The following is a 23,346-nucleotide window of genomic DNA, read 5'->3' as shown; positions in this document are numbered from 1 at the left end:
TGCCCCGGATATTGTTTTTTTGTCAAAAACCAAATTGAATAAAACTGAAGCAGAGATTTTGAGAAGTAGGATTGGTTTTACTAACTCCTTCGGTGTTAGTAGTGTAGGGAGATCAGGTGGGTTATGTATTTTTTGGAATGAGAATAACACTCCTCTGACGATCCGTTCCTTCTCTAATAACCACATTTGTGGGGATGTTAGTTCTTCTATGGGTACTTGGAGATTCATTGGTATTTTATGGGTGGCCGGAAGCTGGAAACAAGCACAAAACTTGGGAACTTATGCGATGACTTTATGATGAGGCTCACGTTCCAACTCTTTTTGGGGGAGATTTTAATGAAATCTTAAGCTACGAGGAGAGGGAAGGAACTTCTGATTGTGAGAGACAAGCTATGGCGGGGTTCGAAGTGTGATTCAAGACTGCCAGTTGATTAATCTTGGCTATGTTGGGCAGTGGTATACGTGGGAAAAAGGATTTACAGTTGAGACTAGAGTTAGAGAGTGTCTGGATCGATTCATTGGCAACTCGGCTTGGTTCGACAATTTTTTCTGGAATTTCGGCTCAACACCTACTGAGATACAAGTCTGACCATAATCCAATTTTATTGGAGCTTCGTACTCAGCGCAAAAAGAAACGAAAGAAAAAGAAAAAGGAGTTCAGGTTTGAAACGGGGTGGCTGCTAGACCCGGACTGTGAGAAGGTGGTGCGCAAGTGTTGGGATATGACTACAGGAGAAGGAATGGGGGCTCGGCTTTGCTCGATGGCTCTTTCCCTTTCTAGCTGGGGTAGGGGAAAATTTGATGATTTGGGAAGAAAATTACAGATGCGGAGAAGATTTTGAAATTGACGCAAGAAGAAGAAGTGTCTGAGGAGTCGATAAGGGAATGTATGAGAATTGAGAAAGAGTTAGGTGAGCTCCATGATAAACAAGAAGCATATTGGTACATTCGGTCGAGATCTGCAGAAATTAAAGATGGGGATAGGAATACCTCCTATTTTCACCATAAAGCTTCACAGAGAAAGGCAAAGAATACAATTAAAGGGCTAAAGGATGGGAACGGGATCCTTCAGGAAGATGACGAGAGCATAGAGGAGATAGTAGTAGGCTACTATAACAGCCTATTTTCGTCAGATTTGCCATCTGATACTGCCAGAAAGACGGTGCTCGAAGCCATTGATCATGTGATTTCGAGTGAAATTAATGAAGAACTGCTCAAGCCGTTTTCAAAGGATGACATCTTTGCTGCTCTTTCTCAGATGAAACCATGCAAAGCGCCGGGCCCAGATGGTATGCACGCTATTTTTTATCAAAAATTCTGGCATATTATTGGTGATGATGTTGCTCGGTTTGTTTGTAATATTTTGCATGGTTCTATATCCCCGAGTTGTGTTAATGTTACCAATGTGGCTTTAATTCCGAAAGTGAAGTCCCCTGAATTGATTTCGGAATTCCATCCTATTGCGTTGTGTAATGTGCTTTATAAGATGGGGTCAAAAGCTATTGTCATGAGGCTAAAGAATTTCCTTCCCGGACTAGTTTCGGAAAATCAGAGTGCTTTTGTGCCAGGGAGATTAATTACAGACAATGCTTTGATAGCTCTAGAAATTTTTCACACAATGAAGAAACGAAGTAGAGGAAGAAAAGGTACCATTGGTCTGAAGTTGGACATGAGCAAGGCTTATGATAGGGTGGAGTGGGATTTTTTAAGAGATCTTTTATGCAGACTAAGGTTCGCGGAAAGCTGGGTGAGTCTAATCATGTCATGTGTTTCAACGGTGTCTTACTCTTTCATTATTAATGGCCAAGTAGGGGGTCACGTTGCTCCGACTAGGGGTCTTCGACAAGGGGACCCTTTATCTCTGTATCTTTTTATCTTGGTGGAAGATGCTTTTTCTGGTCTTCTCAGGAAAGCGGTTAAAGAAAATGAGATTCATGAAGCAAAAGCTAGTAGGAGTGGCCCGAGTGTTTCACATCTCCTTTTTGCTGATGACAGTTTGCTATTTGCAAGAGCCAACCGACGGGAATGCTCAAAGATAGTTGAAATTCTCAACACATATGAAGCAGCTTCCGGGCAGAAAATTAATTATGAGAAATCGGAGGTCTCTTTTAGCAAAGTCGTGTGTGAGTCAAAGCAAGAGGAACTTGTTGATCTTTTGGGGATGAAGAAGGTGGAGACACATGTGAAGTACCTCGGGATCCCGACGATAATTGGAAGGTCTAAGAGAGTTATTTTCAATGCTCTTAAAGACAGGCTTTGGAAAAAGTTGAAAGGGTGGAAAGAAAAACTTTTATCAAGGGCGGGGAAGGAGGTGATCATTAAATCGGTTATCCAAGCAATTCCAACCTATTTAATGGGAGTCTACAAAATTCCGAATTCGGTAGTTGAGGATATTCACTCCATGACAACAAGATTTTGGTGGGGGAGTTCAGAGCAAAAGAAATCTGTTCATTGGATCAAGTGGGATGCGTTATGTTATCCTAAATGTTTGGGGGGTATGGGATTTCGTGACATGAGGGTTTTCAATCTTGCTCTTCTCGGGAAACAAGCATGGAGACTTTTAAAGCACCCTTCTTCTTTATTTGGGAGAGTCACGTCTCACAAATATTTTCCTAATTCTGATTTTTTAGGGGCTTATCTTGGTCAGTCTGGGAGTTATTCATGGTCTAGCATCTGGAATTCGAAGTCCATATTGAGAGATGGGTTGATTTGGAAGGTGGGAAATGGCAAGAGTATTAATATATGGAACGAGGCTTGGGTGGCGGATGAATATGAAAGCAACATTACTTCGAACGTCATTCTTGGGGTCTCGAAGGTGCGTGATTTAATTGACCCCGAGTCGAAGGAGTGGAGGTATGATTTCATCCTAGAGAACTTTAATGAGCGTGATGCTAAATGTATCCTTGCCATTCCTCTTAGCTTTCGGAGTCCGAGTGATGAACTAATCTGGGCATTCTCAAATAGTGGTGAGTATATGGTAAAAACAGCCTATTTCTTAGGGAAATCATGTGATTTAGATGCTTACCATAGAGCTTGGGTTACAATTTGGGGTCTTGAAGTCACTCCCAAGATTCGGCATTTCATGTGGAGAGCTTGCTCTGGTACCCTGGCTGTGAAGGATTACCTTAATTATCGACACATGACAGAGGATAAGCATTGCCCTTGGTGCCCAAACATCCCCGAAACTATGCATCATGCATTTTTTGATTGCTATGTTGTACGTGATATATGGAGGGAAACTGATTGTGAGAAGCTCATGTGGAAAGGAGACATCCCCTTTGCAGATTTGGTGGTGGAATGGAAGGAAAACTCGAGCAACAAATGTAATCTTGGGGCGATTTTGCTCTGGCAAATCTGGAATAGAAGGAATGATAAGGTATTTAATGGGGTTAAGGTGGATCACCGCACTCTAATTGAGCGTTCTAGACGCCTTGCTGCTGATATTCTCGCGTGTTCATCGAAGGTCTATGGGGGAATTTGCAGACCTCCTGTTCATCGCAGCTCCAAGATTTGGAAGGCCCCTCCCTCTGACTTTGTGAAGGTAAATTGTGATGCATCCTTGAGTAACATTGGCTGGGCAGGTGCAGGTGTTGTGGCGAGGAATTCGGAAGGTGTGGTGCTGTTCTCTGCCACACGAAGGGTACGCAGCTACTGGGACCCGATCGTGGCTGAAGGCAAAGCGTTACTACTTGCTGCGAGGCTTGCTCAAAGCTTTGGTTACAAGAAGCTGATATTTGAATCAGATAATCTGTCCCTCATCTCCAGGCTTTCGAAAGCAACTATACACTTGACCGAGTTGGACTCCTTATTGGAAGACATTCTCTCTATTACCTCTTCTTTTGATCTTGTTATTTGGAATCATGTAAAAAGGGATGGCAATTTTGTTGCACATCACCTAGCTAAAATTATTCCTTTCGGTGTGGAGCAAGTGTGGATTAACCATTGCCCGTGTGAGGTTAATCCGTACATTTTGTCGGATGTTTTATCCCTTGATTAATTAATATATTGCTCCGTGGTTTTCAAAAAAAATAATAATAATAATAATAAAACATCCAAGCTAGCATCACCACAGATACAACCAATGCAATTATTATTCTTCTCCTACTTTATCATTCGAATGACACGAAGAAAAATATTCCCTATAAGTCCCAAAAATCTCATTTGAGTTGTCAATGATATTTCGAATAAACTATCAAATCTACTTTCATGGAATCAAACAACTTATTAAAATTAAACTCAATACTCTAACTTCCTAATCCTTCATTCTAACTACTTATGTATGAGGAGAATTCAATGAGAGGATAACAATACCAATTATTCTTAATCTAGTATTGCCATAAACACAATCAATTAACCATGCAATGTCAATTGGTTAGTTATTGGAGAATTTAAAGATACAACTCAAGCATTGATCACATTCAGGTTTTGCTTAATCCGGGATCAAGAAACTAAACACACTTTTTAACAATAGCAAGAACTATATTCATTGAAGAAATTATGATTAATTAGCAATTAATAATAGTGAAAGAAAGAGAGAAGATGAGTACCATATGCTTTAATTAATCCACCCAATTAATCAGCAACATAGAAATGTACAAGAATTTCAAAATCCTTAGAATTAGAAGTATGAGAAGTTGTTATGATCTCCTTTCCTTCTATTCATCATTTGGCTTTGACCAAAAAAAGGGTTCAAAACTAGGTTTATGGTGTTGGCTCAAAAAAAGGGAGATTAATCTTTATTAAGGGCGGACTATGTCTCGCGTCTAGTCAAATAGCTGGTAAGAAACTTGTGATGTTCAACCAAATGACCAGTAAGGCCTTGTTCTTTAGAGGTGCTCTACTTTGTACTGCACTGCTCTACTCTGCTGAAATCTATTTTGCTCTGCCCTGCTCCGCAATGTGTGAAAGCCTAGCCCTGCTATGCTCTACTCTGCTGAAATCTGTCCTGCTCTCCTCTAAAGCTAAAAAAAACAGGGCCTAAGATGTGAAAGAGGATTGACTTCTACAAAGACCCCATGACCTAAAATCTACTCCATAATCCATATGTCTAGTTAGCCTCCCTTTTCTAAGAGAAAGACAAAAGAAGACTCTCTAAATCTCAAATAGTAGACGTTATAGTAGACCAAAAAGAAATCATTATAAAACAATAGAAATATGCTCAAACTTCAAATCAAAAACTCAAAAGCACAAAACCCAACAAATCTCCAACCGTTTACTCCCAAAACTCGAACGTTAAAAAGACAATCAACGTTGTCCCCACGCCAACACAAAACAAACAAACAAACAAACCCCACTTTTATTACTTCCTTAAACCCCTCAACCTTCACTCCCAACAACACTCTTCTTCTACTCTCACATTTTTCCTCTGTTTTTCTTTTCTTTTTTCTTGATTTTTTCTACTTCAGTCAACATTAAGTTAAGACCCCAGATAATTTTTTCAGCAATTAAGGTCAAAAAATCAAAAGGGTCAATTTTATTTTGGGCTTTTCTTTGTGGGTTTCTTTTGATTGATTGATTGAAAATGGGGGACGAAGAAACCCTAGGATTTGGGGATTCAGGAAAATTGAAAGGTGAAATTGATACTTCAGCACCATTTGAGTCTGTTAAAGAAGCTGTCACTAAGTTTGGTGGTCTTGGATTTTGGAAGCCTGTTTCCAATTTACATAAATCCACTCATTCTTTTCTGGTAAATTCTAGCTCTAATTTTGTTTTTTTAGTATTGTTCAATTTTGTTTTAAAGATTTGTACTGAATTTGTTTTTGTTCTGTTTCAATTTTTATGGGTTTTTTTAAAGATTGAGAATTTGATGGAGTAAAATGTATGTATTCCTATGTGTTTGTGTATGTGAATTTTTGTGGACGCGAGCTAGCTTAGCTGATTAAAGTCGTGAGGGCGCCCAACCGGGTGTCGGTATATGTGAATTTGTGATCATATAAATTTTTATGAAGTGTTAACATGATTGTTGGTTTTCTGGTGTAAATGTGTAATTAATTTTTCTTTTTTGTAGTTGGGGTTTAATTTGAATATTTTAGTCATGGAAAATGTGAAAGGATTTAGTGTTTAGTAATCAGTAGTGTAGTAGCTAAATGTATTTAAATTTCAATTAGGAGGAAAGTGAATTCTTTAGGTTGGAAATGTTTAAAGTGGTTAGTGTTTCCTGGTTGCGTACATTTGAATTCCTATAAATTTGTTTGTTGGACCCATATTTAATCGATGATAGAGTACATTGATTCATTTTAGTATGATCTTATGTTTGCGATTTCTAGCTTTGAGGAGAAATGACGAATATAGGAAGTTCGATACTTAATGATGGTATATTAAGGAAAAATTGATTGTGGTTGGATTTAAAGATGTTATTCGGGTTAGACATTATGATAGGAATGAGTGGTGTGTAGAAAACTAGTTAAAGTGGTAGTGTGGAACTAGTTGGTGTTACTTAAAAAAGGAATGTGATTAGTGTTGGCAGGATAGCCGAAATATGAAAGGGTAAGGATTTGTTTGGATGGGTTAGGACTCTTAGTAGTATGGCTGTTTATATCAGTCGATGTAGGACGCTAGGACACACACGGGGGTTGATGGAAGAACATTGCCATAGTATGATTGTTTACAGCTTTGAGACGTAATGGCGGAATCAGGAAGTTCAATGTATCTCGATTCAAAATATAATTCAAAAAAATAATGTCTTAGGGTGGGGAGTAGATGAAATGCTTCTCTTATTGAAAATAATTGAAGAAGGGTGGTAGGTAAATGGTTCATCAACTCACATTAACTAAGATTAACTCGAAAGATTTATAATCAACTAATGGGTAAAAATCAGAAAGACTTTTAGCATATTTGCACTGTTATTTTAACCAATACTAGGACTGTTGGACATATATCTTGTTGAATGAAATCCAAAATAAATGGAAGCTGAAGTTCAATTAGTGCCCAAATAGGTATGTTTTGTAGGATCATACGATTTGCTTTGTGGAAGTAGTTGGGGTATCAAATGTAATAGTGATAAATTATTGAGTTGAAACATTATTGTTCTACTATTATCTATATGCCAAATATCATGGTGCATTCTTCTGATTTTGTCAAGAAAACACAGTTCTAACTATTTTTTTAATCTTATGTTAAAATATTATAGCCCGGTGATGTGGAGGAAATTGATGTGGCAAAAGTGGAAGAACAAGCAGCCGAATTGGAGAAAGAGCTGATCTTGAAAGAAAAAGATACGTTTGAGGTTTTAAAAGAACTCGAAGCAACCAAGAGGATTGTTGAGGAGCTCAACTCAAAGCTACAAAAAGAAGAATATGAAGCCCAAGTGAATGTTAGTGTTGATGGGAAGCCATCTATTGTGAAAGAAGAAGAGGAGGAAGAGAAGGAGAATAATCCTAATCTCTCAGCTCAGAAGCTTCCAGAAGGTTCAAACCTTGTACCATCATCAACTCCGGGTTTGATATTGATGGAACTTAAACAGGCTAAGTTGAACCTTACCAAGACAACGAGTGATCTTGCTGAAATTCGAGCATCTGTGGAATCTTACAACAAGAAGATAGAGCGAGAAAGGGTGTCCTTGGAGAAAACTCGTGAAAGACTGAGATCGAACACATTGAAGGTTTCCTCACTTGAAGAAGAAATAAACCACAAAAAATCTAAACTGGAAGATGCCAAGGAAGCTAACAACGGTAGCAAGGACATTGCAGCGGAGCTTCAACGGTTGAGCGATGAGGCAGAAGATTTCAAGAAGAAAGGAGAGACTGCAAAGTCTGAAGTCATGAAGGTCATGTCAGAGATTGAACAAACAAAGGCTAAGGTAAAGACAGCCGAGATCAGATTGGTTGCTGCTAGAAAAATGAAGTTAGCAGCGAAGGCTGCTGAAGCTGTTGCTCTTGCTGAGATCAAGGCTATAGAGCAGAGCGAGAATTCAACTACTGAGGAAAACCTTGAAAAAGTAACACTTACTCTTGAAGAATACTCTACCTTGAAAAGCAAGGCTCAAGATGCCGAGGAAAGTTGCAATATAAAAGCCCTTGAGGCAGCACTTCAAGTTGATGAAGCAAATGTATCGAAAATGGATATTATGAAGAGGGTAGAAGAAGCCATGGACGAAGTTGAAACCTCTAAACAGGCATTGGAAGATGCTTTGAACAGAGTTGAGGCTGCCAATAGGGCTAAGCTTGGTGTTGAGGAGGCTCTTCGGAAGTGGAGATCTGAGCATGGAGAGCGAAGGCGTTCCATACAAAACTCAACCAAATTCAAGAATCCTTATCCTTCAAACCAAAGGAGAGATTCTTGGGTGCTTGATGTGAATGGTGTTAATCTAGTAAGTGACGCGAAAGCCCCCGTGTTAAAGTCAACCTTGTCAATAGGGCAAATACTTAGCCAGAAGTTGCTCATCACCGAAGAATATGAATCAGGGAAAAGTAATGTTAAACGGAAGGTTTCATTGGGTCAGATGCTCGGGAAACAGAACGCTGTCATATCCTCTGCTTGGAAGGTGGAGAGTGACTGTGGGGGTTCTCAAAAGCAGCTGCCTGCCAAAAGGAAGAAGCTTGGATTCGGACGATTCTCAATGCTTTTGCCCAAGCAAAGCAAGAAAAAGAAGCAGCCCACTTCCGCGGCAAGGTAACAAAAATGCCTTACAAGAATTGCTACTTGATGTATAACCTGACTGCTAGTTTATAACATTATTTGTATGTTTTTGTATACCATTCTATTTCTTGTACTTATAATTCTAATTGTCTGGATTTACTTCCTGTCCCTATGTCTCTATTGAGTACTTACCATGTATTAGCTCGGCCGTGCTTCTTTGTATTATAAAAGCTAAGCGTTCTTATTTCTTAATCGTCTTGTGTTACATGTTACATGTTACATGTATGTTTCTGCCTCAGAAATTTGCCAAGTTTCATGGTGAATTTCCTGCTTGATTAATTTATGATAACAGTATGATGGTGTTAGGGTCAACCGTCAGCATGCATAGTGAAATATAGCCGTTACACCCTTTTGTTTTTAATTATTACTATTATTATGGTGGTAAAGTAGCCGTTGATCATCAAAAAAAGAGATTTGTTAATGTGCCATGTAAGCAGAATTTGCGGCTTTACTGCATGCCATTTATGATTTAAAGTAGCCGTTGGACTACATGACTAAAATGTTGTCTCTTGTGCTCTTTTTTTTTTTTAATCATTACTGTATTTTATAAACAGTGAACTCTGGATGGCAAAGCAAAGCAATTGACATGTGTTGTAAAAAATACTTCGTATTACATTATTTTATTTTTTCGGTTTATTTGGTCCAATTTTGGCGAGTCGATTCGTATTACATTAGTTGATGTTACATTAAATAACAAATATTAGGAAGTACTCCATATGTTTTAGGAAAATGTTAAACATACAATAAGTTGCCTATAGTGAAGATGTTAAAACACCATGGTACAACCAAATGGATATGTGTGTCAATTTGTGTCGAAATCATATATCGATCAATATTATGCAGTACACGTACTTGGTATTATGCAGTAAATGTGAATATGTGATGAAGATTGAAGACGGTGTAATGTTAGATTTTCATGCTATTGACTTATTGAGTGAGTATCACCATTCTTGATCATAGACGTCGCAGTAAAATGTTGTACCCTCTTTTTAGATAGTAATATGGAATAACCAACTAAATATATACTCTTAGTAAATTAACTTGGTAGCCTCAATTATTAAGTGATACAATTAAGACTAACAAAAATTGTCTGAAAGTAGTAAAGATTGAAAACAGTGTCACAGGGTGGTTCTTCTGTTAGTTTATTAGCCTTGCACATTAAGTAAATGATTGGTACAAAGGAGGAGATAATCGCGTAAATTTTGGACTATAAATTAGTAATTATGCTGTAGAAACCGCGTTAATCCATTTACAATTCCTCCTGATTTCGCCTTGGTCTCCTGTAAGCACATTAACCTTTCCCAATTTGACCATGGCTTCATTAAACATTTTCTGCCATTGAGCACTGTCTGAGGCGTAACGTTGGACCATACCTTTTGTGGTCTGTTCAACAGCTAGTGATACATCGAAAGGGAGCGAGCCCCTGCCTTTCATAATGTGGTTGTAGAAGGCGTTGCCCCAATTGGAGTTATTAGGATTGTCGGGAAACAAAGGTACTCTTAACTCCCCGAACAACACTTCCTTAGATTCAGGACAGTACTTCTGCTTCTCCATCTGCAGGAACTGCTTGTCAACAAACTTTGCTGTATCAGGCATTTTATCCATCGACCCAACTTCTGCAATCGTGTTCTGGCATCGGGTTTGGCCTATCGAGTGTGACCCCTCTAGCACGACCATGTCCTGTAACGTAAGACCTCGGTCTGCAAACGCTTGTTGCAGAAAAGCAACAGTATCATTTCCCTTAGGAAGGGCACTTGCAAGGCCACCAGGAGTGTTGAAAGAGTCACGACGCCCTGCAGGAACATCATATTTCGGGTTTCCTGATAAAACAATCATATCTCGAGCTGCGTATGCTAAAAGATCTGCACAGGATACTACACCGGGACAGTGCTTCTCAACCTCTGTCTTCGCAGCATCTAAGGCGTCCAAGCCCCTTAAGGAATTTCCATTTGCTGGGAATGTCATTTCTGCGTCGTAACAGTTGTATCTTTGAGCGGTGAGAAGGATTGATGCATCACATCCCTGTTATGATCACAGTGAGCTAGCATTATTATGTGCATGAAGGAGAAAAAAAAAAAAATCACCTTTAATCACCATTTTACTGCATTAGAAATCTAGATAATCGCTTAAACCGAAATAAATTAAAATCTTTATATTATAGGTTGCCTAGCAATTTTTACCACCAATCTCTTATATTTTACCTTGCATATGTGCCACAAAAAATAAAATAAAAACTTGCTTTGTTAATGGTCACTTTAAAATGTGGAGGTTTATTTGACAAGATATGAAGATGTCGTACAACTGACGTATTTTTTTATGGTCCATTTGATTAAAAAAATGTGGTTACAATATTTACTTTAATAGTTTAATTTGTATCATCATCTTTCTTAAAAGGTTGTCGATTAATGTCATTGCGTGCATTGTGCAAATTGAAAAAAAATTCATGAAGAATTATATATATTTTTTCGGAATTAAAATGATATTTTTTTATGCCTTTTATTAACAAAGTTTTCATTCAACATATAGATGCAACATTATAATTTATGGATGAATATGAATTTTGTTATAAACTTACCGTGATATAACAATCATGAAAATGAAGACGGATAATACCAGGAACAATTCCTGGATTCTCTTGTGATTTTTTCCGAACAACATCACCAATTATTTGCTCTACATTTGGGCAACTTAAATTGTAGAAATCTACTCTAAGTTTGTCACTAATCGCAGTCGTATTTATTTCTCCTCCCCGAGATGGAGATGGAGATGGAGACGGAGATGGTGCGGAAGGGAATAAAGGAGACGATACGAGTGGGAACGAAGATGGGGATGAAGAATGATTATTAAGGCCTATAATGCTAAGAAGGGTCGTGAGAATGGCTAAGGGGGACTCCATATTTGGTGATCTCACCAAATCACCCCCTCTTTTTTTTGGTAAATCATTAGAATTTGCACTTTTGTTAAATATTTATGTGCTTTACAAATAAAAATTCCCTGATATTTGGATGACAACCAAGAATGACTTGTAGTTTTCCTAATAATTAGCTTGTTTTTTACCTTCGTAAAACTATAATTAAAATAGAATGTGAAATGTAGTGTCTAATATCTGGCATATGTCTAGATTTAACAAAAGTATAACATACAAGTTTACAAATTTGTGAATTTGTGATAATGATTTCTCATTTTTATACATTTTTTGTTCATATTAATTGCCTATCACTTAAGGTGGTTTGTAATTTTTTTTCCGTTCGATTCACGGGTTGTTACTTAGGTTATTTTTCTTGAAAAGTGTCGGTGTTGTTGTTGAATTTAGTTAGGTATATATACATAGATATTGTAGGGCATGAAATGACACATTGGTTTAAGTTATATTTAAGTTTAGGAGATGAAAAGACTATTTTATTGTTAATGTAATGAACACTAATTAGTTTAACTTTAACTTATTATATTGAATATTAAACACTCAATTTTCTTACTTAAATTTGTAAGTTTTAGAATGCATAAAGATTAAAGAATCAAACATTATTTATATATATTTTGTTTTTATATTAAAATGGGAATTTAAAAAGAAAGGATTAAGTTAGGTGACATGTGACATATGAGTGATTATGGTGGCATGTGGCTTAGTTTTAGATTTGTGGTTTTTGTTTTTAAATACTAAAATATAGATAGATAGATGTGTTGCTTATATACAAGTCATTTAAGGTGGGAAATTTTGACATTTGTTATCAGGGAAAACACCTCGCTTCACATTTGCTATCGGTTATTTTATTTTATTTTATTTTTTAACTTTGCTACCACCTAAATTAGAGTTTGTTAAAAACTTTTGTGATAAATTTTTTAGAGACATTTCGTGAATTTTTTTTATTTATTTTTTATTTATTTTATTTATTTATTTTTTTTTATTTTTTTTTATTTTTTTTTTTTTGTGTGTGTGTGATAAAAGTAGTAAGAAACTAAGAATAGTATCAGGCTGCCATAAACCTACATAGCGGAATTGCAATAAGGCAAGATAAATAGTAAAAAAGAAAAGGACACACAACATTAATTCACATTGTAAAAAATAGGAGTACAAGCAAACTCTCACTATACAACTCCCATGCAAAGGAGTAGGAGGGCAAAAAGAAATAGTTGATTAGTAGATAAGGAAAATAGGTAAAGATTTATAAGGAGGTTAAAATGTGTTAAAGGGCTTATGTGTGAATAGATATGGCTTTTTGTATATGTATCCCTTGATTGAATGTCCATCATTAACATTTATAGTTGTAGATGGAGGTAGGAAGATATGAATATTCCAGAACTCCCTTCATCATTCTTATCCATAATAATATTCTAGAATGTTCACGAACCATATTTCTTGTTGCTTCCAATGTGAAGAATTTTCTTGAACGTTTAAGTAAATAATTCAAGAGAAATTATGCGGATAAATTAACTTCGCTGATTTTTTTTTTTTTCCGGAAACTTTAAAAATTTGCACAAACGTTCCACCAAATAAGGAGCTTATAAAATTTGAGCCATCTAACAAGATAGTAAAGCAAACAATCAATGATTAGCTAAAAACTAGTAAGTGTAAAATTGCATAATTTGTAAGCAAAATTGTCCGCAACACCCTAAAGTATGACTTAGGTGCACTGAGTACCTTAAACTTTGCATAGTAGATAAAACACCACCAACTATAGTGTTAGTTGCGACACATGGCTTAAATGAAAATTTCTAACCACTTATTTTCACAGGAGGAGGTGAATCTTCACTCTCCAAAACAGTTTAAAGAAATGGTGAATAGTTCCCATCCACCTTTTTGCCTCAACCTCCGTTTTATTCCTCAAACCTTTTTTAACTAATCATACTTAGACCATCTTCAATGATTAATTCGATACTCGTATCTTTTTAAAAAGATTTTTATTCTACCATCCATTTTTATTTTGGGAAAACTTTTGTATACACCCGGTTTTCAGTAATTTACTGAACATCGGGTACACTTTTGTCAGATTTAGCGTCACTTTTGTCAAATTTAGTGTCACTTTTGTCAAATTTATCAATAAAGCATAAATAACTTTTATATATGTCAGGGTAACTTTTGTGCGTTTTAATGTAACTTTTGCACATTTTATTGTCACTTTATAACGGATGTTCAGTAATTTACTGAACATCCGTTTTATTTAAAAGTTTGTCTTTATTTTGTCCTTTGGATTAGTTAAGTGCAGATCAGGCTGGGATGCCAGCCCAACAATAAAATCAAAAGCCCTTTTCATATAAGCTTCCTCCGAGTTCCAAACTTAGAAACTAAATCTTCTCCCACAATATATAAGGTACACCACTAAATCCAAGCACTCTTATCAGTTATCACTCATTTAGTCATTTAATCAGGGGAAGTTTCCTTTGCTGCAAATTATATAGTACCTAACAAATACTTGTAATAGATTAGGGTTTATCAAGATGATCAATGTTATATTTGGAAGTAAGTCTTGTATGTGGCTAGCAATTAGGGTTGTACACAGTTTGGTCTGGACCGTAACCAAACCAGACCAAACCGGATTTTAGCGGTTTGGTTTGGTTTACGGTTTATAAAATTACGGTTTGGTCTCGGTTTTTTTTGTAAATATGGTTTATGGTTTGGTTTGGTTTAGCAAAAATTATAAACCAAACCGTAAACCAATAAACCGTATTTTTATTTATATAATTTTTCAATAAAATTAAAGAATAAATAAAAAACCATGAAAAATAATAATAACTATACCGTCAATACTCTATAATTAATGACTATAATGTAGTACTCATATGAATATCTTTTATTGTTATGTATTATTTTTATTATGTGTTAGCACTTGATATTTTTATTGTAACTTTGTAATACAATTTAATCTGTTTCGGCTACTTATTTAAACATTATTATAAATTAGTGAAGTATTATTTGACAATTTTTGGAAAAAAAATATCATCTCATCATAAACCGCACCAAACCGTATTATTACGGTTTGGTTTGGTTTGGTTTCAATACTAATATGATTTGGTTTGGTTTAAAAAATTTACCAAACCGTATTTTGCGGTTTGGTTTGGTTTGGACTCAAACCGCACCAAACCAAACCATATTCACCCCTACTAGCAATACGGTGTGACCACATTGGTTTATAGGAAATTAGGAATAATCCTTATTTATAAATAAGAGTAACCTTATTTTTTCATAAGAGTATCCTCATTTTGTATAATAAAGTAACTTCAATTCATTATATGAGTAATATCAACTACTTTAGAAACTAGTAACCTCATTTGTTCATTGGAGTAACTCCTACTTTCTTCTTTTTAAAATGTCAAAGAAAGATCCCATTTACTCGTCACTATGAGGTCCATGACCCCCTATTTTTTAATTAATTGTTTTACATGTTAAGTGGTCACACCATGTAGTCAGCCACATATAAGTATTGTACATACTTCGTGTACATTCAGTTGGATAAAATATATTAGAAGATGCTTAGCTTGTTCATGATTTATAATTAAAAATAAAAAGGTTATAATTCTTGATCTTTGTAATCCTAACACTAGCAAATCTTTTTTGAAAATCACACTTAACAGCTGAGATTAGTTTTAAATGATATTTATAGGGGTGTTAACAAGCTGATTTCAACTCGCAAATTATTCAGGATTGATTCAAAAATATTAGGGAAATTCTCATTGGTAGCCTCGTACTTTTGCGTATTTCCATTGGTAGCCACTTTTTATATGAATTATCTTTGGTAGCCGCCAACTCTTAAAAAATTACTTCCATAACCTTATTGAGCTAAAACCATTAGTTGGTCGTTAAATTTAACCGAGGTTAGTTTTATAACAATTAAAAAATACTTAACTAAAGTTAGTTATATCATAATTTAATTAATCTTAAAAAAAATAAAAATAACAACCCTTCCCCTGACCACCCATCCACCTTCTCCCATCTCCACCTCCACCGACGGCGACGGCGACGGCGACGGCGCCAGTGCCCAAGCTTCCCCTTCCACTGGCGCCCACTTCCCAACACCCTGACCCCAATTCCCGACACCCCCAGCCCTAATTCCTGAAAACCCCAGCCCTAATTCCCGAATACTCAAGCCCCTGCTCCCTCACGCACCAAATCGGCGAACCCCGCAACACCAGCCAGCAAACAGACAAGGTTTGGATTTTTTTAAGCTCTTGAACGTACTTATAAATTTGGAGATGCCTAATGGGATTTAGCGACTCTGTCATCAAACTTGTCAGTTCGTTGCAACAACCTATTTGTATACTTTGTAGATTAGAGAACCTACTACTGATTGACAGAGAAGTAGGTCCATCTTCAATTGTAGAAACATCCAACTCTTTTAATGAAGTAAAAAGAGTAGTCGAAGAAGAAGATGCTTCCTCATCATCAACTGATGTCAGATTGGATTCAAACACCTTCCAATTGATTACTTGAGCCCTTAATGACTCCAGCTTTGGCGCTAAAGGCATTGCGCCGGCAGAGGGGAGAGGGGACTAGGTGAGGGAGGTGGCTGGCCTGGGCTAATGCGTGGGAGGAATGTTCTAATTTTTTTTTTAAAAAAAAAATTAATTAAATTTTAATTAATTCAGTTAAATTTTAACACCCACTTAACGGATTATGTTAAATATGGTTACGGAAGTGAAAACGTTAAGAGTTCGAGGCTACCAAAGATAATTCATATAAAAAGTGGCTACCAATGGAAATACGCAAAAGCACGAGGCTACCAATAAGAATTTCCCAAAATATTAAATGCTAATTAAACATCTAAGCTCAACTTAGAAAAGGTTATTAACAATCTCGATTTTTTAGGGAAAAATATATATATATATATATATATATATATATATATATATATATATATATATATATATATATATATATATATATATATATATATATATATTACGGAGTAAAAAGTTTAAGATTTGTACTATTATGTTGGAAAGTTAAGAAAATATTGCAAATATAGAGTTATAAAAATTTATTTAGTAGCGGTTTAAAGAATGTTTAGGTAACACGTACGTGATACCTTTGAGATTATCTAAATATAAGTTATTCTTTATTCTTGTGCTTTTAATGGTTTTTGTTTTAAATATGACACAATTATTAATTATGTCATGGCATATTCTCACTAAACATAAAATTACAAAAAGTAAAAATCTGAAGCATCATATAAGCCAAAGCAATCATTAGTTTAACCTAAAAAAGTTAAAATTTTGCAATTGAAGTTCAGTTTTGAAATAAATTGAATTAAAGAATGTAATGTAAGCTCATGCTTGAATTAAATAAAAAATAAAAAAATAAAAAAATAAAAAAAAAAAAAAAAAAAAGAGCCCGGTTTATTACTACCTCAATAAAAAGATTAAAAATAAAAAATTATAACTTAATATGGTAATTTTTGCAAATTAAATCCCATGGGAAGATAAATTGAATTTGAGAATTTTAGATCGAAAAAACTCGAGACTGGAAGCTCAAGTTTGGTTCATTAACACCTCTAATTGCTCAGTACAGAGTTAAAATAAAATAACTATCATCAAACCAATCTTATACTGCCTTCGTTTCATATTATTTACAACAATCAGACATTTTTCTTCTCTATTTTCCGGTGTAGATAATATGAAACGGAGGTAATAGTTAGGATTATTGTCTGACTTGTCGTGTATGCTACCTAAAGTCAATATCAGTATATCTCAATGTATGGAGTATACAAGAATCATACTCCTATTAGAATTATGAAGTGGGCCCTTTAAATTCCATGTTCTTCACCAATTCTTTAAAACTTCAACTTCACCCCATCAAAAACCCACTCTAAGGAATCTTCTTCAATTTTTGTAGTCTTCTTCTTCTTTCCAACCTTTTTAATCTCTTTCCTACTCATCTTCAATCCTTACAAAAAATCAGGTACCTAATTCTTTTCTATTATTTTCTACTTTGATTTTGTTTAATTTTTTAATTTTGATTATTATGTCTTATGTAGTGGTTTTTGTTGATTGTATGACTTTTTTTTCTAATAAAGTTGTAATCTTGATTGTATAATTTGATTGTTCGTCTGAATTATTTGATGAAAGTTGCTGTTTTTCTGGGTTTTTTCGTGATTATACTTTAATTTAATTAAACCCGCCATTAATTCGTGGTAAACATCTTGATTATTAATTGTATGAATAATCAATTCAATTGATAAAGCACTTTTCTTGTTTGTGGAAATTACCATGAATTTGTTGAATTTATCATCGCAATTTTGTGAAAATTTCTCTGTTTTTATTTGAGAATCATGGTTGACCTCAAAAATTTCTAATCAGGCCTGAAAATTCGATTAAGAAGTTGATTAGTTGATATTTTAAACTGGGTTTTCAATTCTTGAAAAAACCTAGTTAGGAATGGATGATGATGTACCTGCGTTGTACTTGTTGTTGTAACCAAATTTTTTGATTCTTAGGCTTTGGAATTCTGATTTATGACCTATAATCTTCTTATTGTTTCATCAATTGCCAATTGTTGTTGTTATAGTCTTATAGAAATATAGAGACTTTTTTGAACCAAGCTTCGTATGTTTTAATTCAGGAATCATGGATGTCCGAGTCGGGCTCGTAGTTCTTTTAGTTTTGGCTGGTAATTTGGTGTGTGATGCTAGAAGTTTGGCGGCTTCGGATGATTCAGGTAATGTTTCAGCTTATCTTAGCTGTAGACTATGTGATCACTTCACTGCATTTGATTTCTTTATAGCTCAAATTTCATGGTTTACTATTATGTTTCGAGTCTATTTGATCACTGTTGTCATATAGCTTGCGATTTTGCGAATTCTCTGTGATTATGATATAAGTATCTGATTGATACTACTATTGTTACAATTGTTTTTGGTGCTGCATACCTTAATTGTTTATGAAATCTGTTTCTATATTCTTCTGTTCGTTAACATTAATTCACAGAATCTCTAATAGGGATTGTTAAATTTCGTAGCTTGCTTATATGTCTAATGTATTAGTGACTTAATGACTATGTCCATGCATATGGCATACTGGCCATATTGATACTGATTTAGTTGTCATATAACCGAGAGCAAATGAATGTTGTCTACAAACTCATACCCAGAATACCAGATAGCATTAAGCCTTCCTGTTCCATATTCCTCATATAGGCCTTTGCCTTGGATGTGTCACCAAATTTCATTCGATTGATGAATTTCAGAACTACCTTGAAATATTATGGCTATATGTGTATGTTCCATAATTTTTTGTGATTTTTTCTCTTTTCCAATGTCATTGACTGTTGGGTTTTTTGAATGGTCGAGATATCCTTTTGGAGTATTGGAAATAAATGGCATGTCTTTTAGGCGTCGACTTTCATTTTCTTTTTCTTTTTTTTCATGTTGGTTTGGATTATATGTTCCTTGACTGGATTGTATTTTTATTGAGGCTGTTGAGATGTGATGGAAGGTCACAAATTTAACATACTTGGACAATGCCCTATAATTTTTTTCTTTTCAGTTTTGTTGGCATACTGATACTCTCATCTAGGTTCTGTTACTAAAAATATGGAGAAAGATATTTATGAATTTGTGTTGTGATGTGCTGCTGTCTTTGTGAGAGCCATCTTGAATCGTATGTTGAGTTAATAATTGCATGAAAGGCATTTGACTTTGGAAATAAAGAGGTTGGTAAAGAATTTAGGGCCATATGGACCTCATAAAGCTTCTTGTAGTGACCAAAAAAACAAGTACAACCAGTACCAAAATGTTGTAATTGCTTAGTTTTCTATGCTTACATATCCTAGGAAAGTTCCAAGAAACTTTATGATGGGTTCCTATTATTTACTACAAATTTTTTACTTCTGTTTGATTATTAATGTTAATTGTTGAAGCATCTCAACTCTCTACAAGATGATGTTGTCTTGATTCTTGAACTAGTTATCAGTTGCTGGTGTAGTCAGTTGACAATCTGATGTCCTACTTTCAGGTTTGGAAATTGCCGGACCTATTGATGTCTGCACTATGTGTGAAGAGTATACCACATTGGCTCTTGACTACCTTAACCAAAACAAGACCCGTAACGAGATTATGGAGTCCCTTCACAAGGCCTGCTTACAAATGCATGGTTTGGCGAAGCAGGTATTGAGTTCTTCAAGGCAGAATGAGTTTGTTAGCTCTGCCAAAATCTGTGCAATTCTTCTTTTCTCCACTGCTGTTTCTTTGCTATCTTTCATTAATATTTTTGCATCAACTTATTTATATTTCTTGTATGTTGGTTCCCTTTCTATAAGTTTCCTCATAATAATTTTAGGTTAAAGTAGTTGCCTCATGTGATCAGTCAAATTCGAAAACTGGTCTGATGATTATTACATGGTTTCTTAACATGTCAAAATATAGTTTTTGCTACAGTATTTTCCTGATTAATAATTGGCTCATTAGAAGATGTTTAAGATATGTCATACACAAGTGAACTGTGCTAGTTGTTTTATGTCTTATTGGAAGATCATTTGCGAATGTAAAGCTCAAAATGAAGAGGGTTGTGAAGAGAAGTAAATGGTTTGAGGCTTAGATGTCTTTCTTTACACTTTTGTCTGCCCTTTCAGTTATTGAAGCCGTAGCATAGTATCACCCCATATATTTGATCCCTCAGCAAATATATCTTGATACTGTGTCGTTATTGTAATATTAGTCGTTACTTTACAGTTGGCAGGCTAAGGTTTTAAACTGTTTTTTTTTTCTCTTTTGACAGTGTACATTGTTGGTGAACTACTATGCTCCTCTTTTCTTCTTAGAGGTTTCATCAGTTGAACCTGAAGGATTTTGCAAGAAAATTGATCTCTGTAGAAATGTTGTGGTGTCCTCCGTTCCTGAAAAGAAAAATAAATGCGATCTTTGCCACAGAGCTGTTGATGAAGCTCTTGACAAGCTTAAAGACCCCGACACTGAGGTCAGTTCTTGACTTTGTTATTGTATTTTCTAATGAATCGAGTATTACTTGCTCTCGTAGTCCTGTTTTAGGATTGAATAGATGCTAAATGGAAGTTCCAACTCTCCCAAACCTTTCCTTTTCCCATTCCCTACCCAGGTTTGACAAAGAAACATGTCTTTTATTGTCAATAGCAACTAAGGTTCTTGTTGTAGAGTGATTTTTATCTATGTTACTTGGACTCGGGTACCCATGTCCGACACGGGTATGTGTCTAAGTGTCCGACTCGGCTTTTTTTTGAATTGAAAAATTTCCATGATTTTGAACTAAAAGTGAAGTGTCCGGTGTCATACCCATGTCCGAGTATCGAGGGTCCGACACGGGTATGTGAGGTGAAATGAAGAGTCCGAGTAACATAGATTTTTATAAGAAGATACCTTGATTTTCTTATTGTAGAGTGACTAATCAAAGCAGATACCTTGGCTTTTACAGTTTCATCCTCCCTCTGTCCCAGCTCGAGGTTAATATTGGTATGGAGCACAGAAATTAAGGTGGAGAAAGTAGAGTAAAAAAATAATAATGTACTTGAATTAAATTTAATAAAAAAAAAATAGAGAGAAAGAATTGGCCATTAGTAGAATGTTAACGTTGAGTGGGGATCTGTGTTGAGCTGTTAAGCTGCTTCACAAAATCTCTGACATATTATTGTATGGACCGTTTTTTTTTTTTTTTTTTTTTTGGGGGGGGGGGGTGTTTAGAGAGAGGGTAGGGGGGGTGGTATACTCGTATGGTAGATGCACATTGGTTGCATTGTGAGTATAACCTGTACATTTTGGTTTCGTAGGCAAATTTGTTTATTTATTTATTGTTTTTGTGTGTGTGTGTGTTCCCTCTTATTGTTATTCCGGCCATTAATAGCAGTATGCCATCTTGACATTTATATTCAAGTAATTGCCAAGTTAAATATATTAATGTTTGATTTTCTAGAATAAAGTAACTTGTTTTTGATGTGTATATAGTCACTTGTGACAGAGTAAATGATTTAGCAGATTAGCGAAGATAGGTGATTGAAATAATGATAGCGTTTTTTTCCTTAATGTAGCTTCTAGTTGTCTTAACTATCAAGCCATTCACCAAACTCATTTTCTGATTATTTGTATACAGCTAGAGGTAATTCAGATCCTACTGAAGGCTTGTAATGCTGTAGGACGTTACACAAAGAAGGTACGAATATTTTATTGCATTGCATCCAGTAACCCCTTAAAATAAAAAATATCTTCATTCTTTAGTGTCATTTTTCCGTTTGCCTTTCGTACTACCTTTCATTTACAGGACTGAAAAAGCTTGAATGATTCTGAGCTTTCCTTTTCTTTGTGTGTGTTTCACCAGTGTAAATCCATGGTGTTCGAGTTTGGACCTCTTATCCTTGTTGACGCACAGAAGTTTATTGCAAAAGTCGACCTCTGCTCCACATTCCATGCTTGCAGTAAGCACAACAACGCTGAGACAGAACAAGAGACAGTTGAGGGGAAAATCGAAATGGTGACTTCATCTTAAATATCGTAATGTCATGTTGTATAATATCCCTCTAAACAAAGTGAGTTTCATTCTACGCGTTTCATTCTACGCAAACATGCTTATGGTATGTATTTTTTATGGCCAGAAAGACCGTCATATTCTATTGTACAGAAGCACTCACCAATGTGCTAATAATACTTTGTAATCTTGAAACTATGTTTGGAATATCCAGTTCTTCTTCATTTTCTCAAGTAGGTTTATTCTTCAGCCTAATACAAGTACAAATAGCATATGATCATTCTAAGAGAATATTCTGTTGCTGCTTAGTGATTGACATGGACATTTGCACTTGTTAATATGAGTAGATGTGTGACATCAGATAACGGGTGTGAGTTATAGAGCGTTTTTTAGGGTGTTTTGCTGACACCCTCGAAAGCTAACTAGGCCATTTTTTCAGGTGTCTTAGGCGGTGTTCGTGTGACTAGGCTGTCATCCCCTTAGTTTATCATTGATCATCTCTTTTCTTACACCAGCAGCTGTGAAGGACAATCCAAAATTTCAGGCCATTTATTTGAGTCCAATTTTGATCACAATTTCCAATTAATTTGGATGAGTTTGTTGCAAAGTTGGTTGGAGCTTTGGAGGAAAAAAAAAAAAAAAAATTGAGACCCTTACCAACAGGTAACTAGTGAGGTGGTAGTGGTACCACCACAAACCATTGCCAACAGCCATGACAAACCCCTACATAAAAACTCACTTCACAAGATTCTCATAAAGACTCTTTTGAATTAATTAGGTGTAAAGTAAATATGCTACATCCGTTTTGTATTATTTACAAATAGTCCTTCTTTAATACAAATAAAAAGATACATCAGTTGTAAAATCTAATACAGCGAGTAAAGCTTCAGCTTATTTAAATAAATATTTTATTGAGGGATATATTTTGGGAATATCTTAGGATATATTTTGTTACCTATTTTATGGCATGAATATCTTTTGAGTATATCTTAGGTAGTTTCCTAATTCTATCAAATTAGGGAATATCTTGTATTATATATTTGCACCAGAGCATTCAATGAAATTCAAGCTTTGAGGTTTCAGAAAATCTTGTGTGGACCTGGTCCACAATAATATTATTGTGAACCTAAGGTTTATACCAACGTAACTGACATTATATTCAACATAGTGACCCCTAATTTTAATATAGTAACCTTATTTTTAACACAGTCACATTTTTAAAAACTTGTGTGATCTTTAATGTTATTATGAACTTAAAGTACAACATTATGTTGAATAGTGACCTAATTT

The 23,346-nt window shown here is 35.2% G+C and overlaps 2 protein-coding genes and 1 pseudogene across 2 annotated transcripts; 2 read left to right on the top strand and 1 right to left on the bottom strand.

Moving 5' to 3' along the window:
* The first annotated feature begins 5,161 nt into the window (after positions 1–5,161).
* Positions 5,162–8,831, top strand: LOC145610236 (WEB family protein At2g38370-like). The gene is made up of 2 exons (XM_081665537.1): positions 5,162–5,686; positions 7,130–8,831. The coding sequence occupies exons 1-2, from the start codon at positions 5,522–5,524 to the stop codon at positions 8,612–8,614; spliced, it is 1,650 nt and encodes a 549-aa protein (XP_081521663.1). The 5' UTR covers positions 5,162–5,521; the 3' UTR covers positions 8,615–8,831.
* Positions 8,832–9,858: 1,027 nt separating this feature from the next.
* Positions 9,859–11,533, bottom strand: LOC145622201 (peroxidase 5 pseudogene; annotated as a pseudogene).
* A 5,820-nt stretch (positions 11,534–17,353) lies between these two features.
* Positions 17,354–22,289, top strand: LOC145623693 (uncharacterized). The gene is made up of 6 exons (XM_081676550.1): positions 17,354–17,530; positions 18,191–18,286; positions 19,582–19,733; positions 20,344–20,541; positions 21,685–21,744; positions 21,910–22,289. The coding sequence occupies exons 2-6, from the start codon at positions 18,196–18,198 to the stop codon at positions 22,075–22,077; spliced, it is 669 nt and encodes a 222-aa protein (XP_081532676.1). The 5' UTR covers positions 17,354–17,530; positions 18,191–18,195; the 3' UTR covers positions 22,078–22,289.
* The last annotated feature ends 1,057 nt before the right edge of the window (positions 22,290–23,346 follow it).

Source organism: Chenopodium album, chromosome 3 (genome assembly GCF_948465745.1).
Source record: "Chenopodium album chromosome 3, dcCheAlbu1.1, whole genome shotgun sequence".
NCBI lineage: Eukaryota > Viridiplantae > Streptophyta > Magnoliopsida > Caryophyllales > Amaranthaceae > Chenopodium > Chenopodium album.
Note: the sequence above shows the minus strand (reverse complement) of the source record. Positions and strands in the feature narration are given on the sequence as shown.

Bases quoted from the DNA above. Each gene is read 5' to 3' on its own strand.
- LOC145610236 (XM_081665537.1), top strand. From the start codon at position 5,522: ATGGGGGACGAAGAAACCCTAGGATTTGGGGATTCAGGAAAATTGAAA. The intron at 5,687-7,129 runs GTAAATTCTAGC...AAAATATTATAG, and splicing joins AATCCACTCATTCTTTTCTG to CCCGGTGATGTGGAGGAAAT.
- LOC145623693 (XM_081676550.1), top strand. From the start codon at position 18,196: ATGGATGTCCGAGTCGGGCTCGTAGTTCTTTTAGTTTTGGCTGGTAAT. The intron at 19,734-20,343 runs GTATTGAGTTCT...CTCTTTTGACAG, and splicing joins TGCATGGTTTGGCGAAGCAG to TGTACATTGTTGGTGAACTA. The intron at 21,745-21,909 runs GTACGAATATTT...GTGTTTCACCAG, and splicing joins TAGGACGTTACACAAAGAAG to TGTAAATCCATGGTGTTCGA.